Here is a 6,000-nt window from a genome sequence, read left to right as displayed (position 1 = left end):
TTTTTTTTCGTTCTGTGAAAACATGTGATAACGCATACACTGGTTGTGTGCAGATTTCATGGTGCAGTGGGACATGGTACAAAACGGCAAGTTGTGAAGGCAAAATGAAGGCACTATAAGCACATTTGCATGCGATTATACTGGAGGGAGAAAAATCCCAATAGGGCTCCCAGCAGGACTTGTGCTCCCTGAAACATATCATTGGCTCTCTCTATTTGCCACTGCCATGTTTTCTTTCTGTGAGAAATTATGAATACATTGCTGTATTCATCCCTTCTTGGCGTACACTCTCCTGAACCCATTTACTAAAGCTTAATTTTGCACTTGCTGACTGGTTTTTAATTCAAACACACCCCACCATGCGCTAGGGACCCTGCAACAACCCAAGTAATTGCATTCTTTCAAGAGCAAAATGCTTTCGCGCTGCCGCCATTTTCCCCCCGGAGAAATTGTCCGCGCCATTTCTTAACAACTCAGATGGGGTCTCACACATGTAAAGGTCTCAGGATCCTCAGTGTGTGTGTGTGTGTGTGTGTGAGGAGGTTGGGGGTTGGGTAGAGTGAAAAGTTTAGTGTGACCTTTTCCATCTTATCAAATCCCCCGCCACCATACCGTATCTCTCATCTCGCTGCCATTTCAATACCCATATGAGACTTTCACACATCATTTCCCATTCAACATTTCATTATGGGAACATTTTAGCAGTACCGGCACAATGAACTTGTCTCCCTTTGAACTGTGAAAGGAGATAATTATTTGAGGTGCTGTACTGTATATAACACAATGTCGCAGAAATGACATCCTAATACGTTTACTTGCAGTTTATACATTGAATTGTATCATTCTTTTAGATAATAAAACAACACAGACATGCCTCTGTGGCTTTTTCATAGTTGCATGCTATTAGTTTCAGATTTTCAGATGTAGTCAAATGTAAAATAATGTTGTATTCATAAATGCTGGCATAAATTGCCAATGAGCACTCATTTAAAATGCGTATCACACAGGAAGTGTCCAGAGCCTCCACTCTGCACTGTAAGCACATCTTCACATCAGCGCATGCAAATTGCACAAGACTTTGTGCTGTTGTCACAAAGGCTGACTTAGCAAGACGGAGGCACAGTTACCTTGACAGAGATCTTCCCTTCATCCTTTGGCAAATGGGCCGCCAAGAACCAGTCCCCAGGCAGAGGGCTGGTCACGTTGAAGACCCCCGTGGTGCGGTTCGGCAGCGTCCACGTCAGGGTGACTGCAAAGGAGCTGGGCACGATGGTGTCACGAGGGAACCTTGTCTGTAGGGGGTTTATCACTGGTGGCGCTCCAGATCGGAAGTAACTGACAAAACAGGAAGGAAGCACACACCGGTGAATATAAAAGTTACACTTGACGTACTTCAAAACTTTGTAAAGTTAACCAGGATGATGGATTGCCTTTTTGAAAGGGACGAGGAAAAATGAGGCACGGGTCATCGCGGTGTAGCATCATTTAAGCTTGAGTGCTCTGAAATCATGACTTAGCTTTTGTCATTACAGATGCTATAAATCAAACTGGCGACAAATACCCAACAATTAATTTCATATACGAGAGAGAGAGAATGAGAGAGAGAGAGAGAGAGAGAGAGAGAGAGAGAGAGAGGGGGCTTAGCCTACAGCAGGCCCCTTCCCATCAATTTAGATTCTAATGCTCTGCCTCTCATTTCTTCTCTTTCTGTAGAGGAGAAATGAAAATTGGGTTTGTGACTAACTCTAAATTATTCATCAGCAGATTCAAAACAAATGCTGCAGTGGTAAATTACCAGTCGATGTATGAAAATTTTAAAAACACTGATTTGAAGCAATGCTCTTGCCATGTTCTTGTAATCTGTAATCATCGGTGTTTAAAGAAAAATAATTTGCTATCACACAAGCTCAAACTGATAATATATCCCCTCTCTTTCTCTTTCTCTCTCTCTCTCTCTCTCTCTCTCTCTCTCTCTCTCTCTCTCTCTCTCTCTCTCTCTCTCTCTCTCACTCTCTCTTATATATTCTCAACCCTTCCTTTGCCATTCAATTGTAGAGAGACAGTTTTCAAGGCTCCCACACACATCAACATGTCTTGAAGTCTTTCAACAGAGCTTTGCTAAAGGCAATTATTTTTGCTCACTGTACTGCTCTGTGACCATGGCAGTTTGTCTTTTCCGAAGCTGAAAACGGAAAGGGGAAGAAAAACCCTCAGCCTCAGTTTATTCATTTAAGACTTAATGTTCCATGGGGGAAGGTAATAACCAAAGGTGTTATTAGATGCATATCCTGGGCAGATTTATGTTAAAGGAAAAGTACTTCCGAGTATCTATCAGAGTGTTCCACAAATGCTCTGTAAATGGAAGGGTGGTGGGGTGAGGTGGGGGTGAAAAAAAGAACTTTAATTCACATTCCATTACCCTCACATCTACTGGTCAATCCATCAGCCGGAACGTATCAGCGGATGCTTCTGTAATCTGTCTCCAGCCATCTCACAGTGTACCCTCTTGTACTGATATGCCAGACGGACCTTGTATAGGTTTTTTTTTTTTTATCTTTTTCTTCTTTTCTTTCAGGAAGCTACAAAAAAATGGGAGACAAGCAATCCCGTAGGAGGACCACACTAACCTGAGGGGCCCAGATGCTTTGACAGGTAATAACTCAAACTCAAGAATGGCGCGGCCCTGCATTGGAAAGGGGTGTGGAAAAGTCATTTTGCCCTCTGTGCCTGTTCCAAGTTGCCACCCCCACCCCCAACACACACACACACACACCACCACCAACACCAACACTCGGGTATCTTGGGATGTCACACAGATGAGGCGTTTCATCCCAGCATGGATGCAGCTCTGGCTCTCTTTCTCGTAAAACATGGGGAGCTGCTGGGAAGTCAACACACTCAGGTCAAAGAGCCTCGCTCTCCACTGATAAGACCAGAGCTGGCGAGAGAGAGTGCCTCTCTAGCCCTCTCTCTCTCTCTCTCTCTCTCTGTCTGTCTGTCTCTCTCTCTCTCTCTCTCTGTCTGTCTGTCTGTCTGTCTGTCTGTCTGTCTCTCTCTCTCTCTCTCTCTCTCTCTCTCTCTCTCTCTCTCTCTCTCTCTCTCTCTCTGTCTGTCTGTCGCTCTCTCGCTCTCGCTCTCTCTCTCTCTCTCTCTCCCTCCCCCCCTCCTCCCCATCACTACCCAGCCAGCCCTAAGACAGGAAGGCTGAACGATCTCAAAAATGGAAAGGGGTAAACTATAGCAACCTGTATGTGAGTGCATCTCTACAAAGGAAATGGCTGAATCTCTCATATATCTATCAACCCCAAAGGAGCCTCAGACAAATAAGAGGCATCCGTTGCTTTGAACCGCTCTCTTTAAAATGCTGGCTGCCCGCGCCATGCCCTGGACCAGGGCCCCTGTAGGTCCCAGTGGGCGGCTGGCACCAGCTGTGCATACCGGGCCTGATTAGGAGTCAGGGACCCATGCTGGTAGCCGGCCCCCTGCTCCGCCATTCAACGCTGTCCGTATGCCTGCCTGTCTGTCTGTCTGCCGATGCTGCCCCCCACCCATGCGTCCAGCTGGAGTGGGGTTTTAGTTGCGGTCTCTCGCCCCGCTGCTTTTGAGCAAGCCTTCAGCCACAAGGCCAGGGGGATGGGAAAAGTGATGTATTATGCTAAATACACCCAGGTCCAAGCCCAATTTAGCCCGGCAGACTGTCCAGGGACTTAACTCAAGGAGAACGCTGAGGCTCTTTTTAATTTTAGATTTGCACTCGAGAGGGGAGAGATGCGCGAGGATGGGATTGGGGTGGGGGTGGGGGTGTGTGGAGGGCAGGGGTGGCGCACAGGCAGTCATTGATGGGATGATGTTGAGGAGGGGATCAGCATACATTTCATGCATGTCAGGCCAGGGCCACTCAACAAGTGTAAAAAGGCATTACTGTCTGCATTATGCTAAGCCCTCGTGTCTCCCGGGGAGCTTGATGCCCCCCGCACTGCACTCCACCCTGCCACACACACACACACACACACACACACATGCTCTGGCCCAGCGGAGCGGCCTCGCCTCCAGCACCCTGGGGCGCAGCTTGGCCACGCCAGGCCCAGTGAGCAGCACTCCAAAACATGGGCCCCTCTCGGCTCATTGTCCTTGGCACAGAAGGCACTGGCCTGTTATGACCCAATTAGCGCCACATCCGTATACGTTACAGCACATTAAGTTTATGTCCGTCTGACCGAGGCAACGTTACTGCTCCACAAGGGGGCTTGTTTTTTCTCTCTCAGTGACCAGCCAGTGCAAGAGGAGATGTCCATAATCAAATCAGCACGCCATGAGATCGCCACACTGCCCACACCAAGAAAGGTCAAACCCCATTAAGCCTTTGGACTCTGTGAAGAGGGGAGTAGGGGAGGGCTCGGGAGTGGGTTGAGAGGCATATAAATAGCACCCAGTCATTAATTCTCCCCGAGTCAGATTTCCGAAACCCTGAGCCCCAGTGACGATGTGTGAGTGTTTGTGATTAGCCGCATATTTCCCTTCCCTTCAATGCTGCAGCGGCAGGAAGAGGCTACTAATGAGGCCGGAGTGTTGCCGTGTTAATTCCATCAAGCATCTTGTATCTGTGGAACCTCATAACTCCACTATGAGCTCCCATATGCACAGAATGTGGCCCGAACAGCAGCGCAGTTAGTAGTGCTTGACTCTACTCCCTTTCAGCACCATGGACAGCAGACAGAGTTCGCAGCAACACAAAATGCAGATTACATTTTCTCCTGCCACTCGTGTCTTTGGCAAAGCACAGGAGGGGAACATTGATCATGGAAAAACAACTTTAAAGTCACCGCGTATTGGCATGAGCCAACTCTGTCCCTGTGGTGCATGTGAACTGATAGGCTCTAATGGTGATTGGTCTGTGCCAAGCTCAATCCATCAGAAATATTTTCATGCAGACATATTTTTTTAGCTTCTCCTGCTTACATTCTGATGATCATGATGTGTTTATTTTCCATGAGATCCATAATTGCACAGATGAAAGACTTTTATGCTTTTAGACAACAAGCTGTTCTTCCTTGAGTGTTTTTTAAACAAACAAACGGACCAGCAAAACGAACAATGCTTGACTGGGTTTGTGCTTCTAATTGGGTATCTTGGCTATCGCATAATGTACCTGTAATCAGTCCCTGTGTGGACATAATGAGGGAGAGGCAACATGGAATATTTGAAATAATAAGCTGTTGAAATAAACATGGCATTTTCACTATGCCCACTGCACCTCTGTGATTGTGAAGTTATCTAGTATATGTTTGAAATATGTAGAGAAAAAAATAATCTTGTTTTTCTTTGTTACAGATTAAATCTTCAAAATCATAATATTCACAGCAAGTGTACACGAGTTTGTGGATTTTGTGTGTGTGTGTGTGCACGTGCGTGTGTGTGTGTGTGTGTGTGTGTGTGTGTGGGTGTGTGTGTGTGAGAGCGCATGTTTGTGTGCCTGCCTGTATGCCTAAAATTGTATGTTTAATCCAAGAGCCAAAACGGACTCCCCCTCCCCTCCCCTCTTTTCTCTACCCGTCCCCCTCCCAGAGCCTTGTTGACTCAAGCGAGTCTCTAGCTGAGACCTTGGGAGTGATAAAACTGTTTGGCTTCTTGGCTTGTATTGTCTCTAATGAGCATCATCGTCATGGCTGGCCCAGCGGTGCGCTATTGATCCGTGGGCGCAGTGGCGCATGACTGTTATCCATCGGCCCCCTCGCTGCCCTTGGCTGTCACACAACCCCACCCCCACCCCCAGAGCGAGCGTCCCTGTGCTATCTACGTCCCCAGCACGCACGCGGTCACTTTCATAATCACGCTCTCACTGTGGCGCCCCCTGCCTCCTATCTGACAGTGGCATCATCTAAATGAATTCCTGCTCGCTGTGCCACCCCCCCCCTCCTGAAAAAACCCACACACACACACACACACACGTCCTCTGTCTTTCAATGTGCCTTCTTTTTCTCCCCAGATGATGAAGGCAGA

The 6,000-nt window shown here is 47.4% G+C and overlaps 1 protein-coding gene across 1 annotated transcript in view; it reads right to left on the bottom strand.

The window, feature by feature from the left end:
• Nucleotides 1-1,103: 1,103 nt before the first annotated feature.
• Nucleotides 1,104-6,000, bottom strand: part of tmem8b (transmembrane protein 8B) — a 46,557-nt gene continuing 41,660 nt past the window's right edge. Inside the window, exon 3 of the mRNA XM_048243407.1 lies at nucleotides 1,104-1,335. Coding sequence (XP_048099364.1) covers nucleotides 1,104-1,335 — 232 coding nt within the window. The remainder of the gene's footprint in view (nucleotides 1,336-6,000) is intronic.

This window comes from Alosa alosa, chromosome 5 (genome assembly GCF_017589495.1).
Source record: "Alosa alosa isolate M-15738 ecotype Scorff River chromosome 5, AALO_Geno_1.1, whole genome shotgun sequence".
Taxonomy (NCBI): Eukaryota; Metazoa; Chordata; class Actinopteri; order Clupeiformes; family Clupeidae; genus Alosa; species Alosa alosa.
The sequence above is the reverse complement of the archived record's forward strand: the minus strand, read 5'-3'. Positions and strand labels throughout refer to the sequence as shown.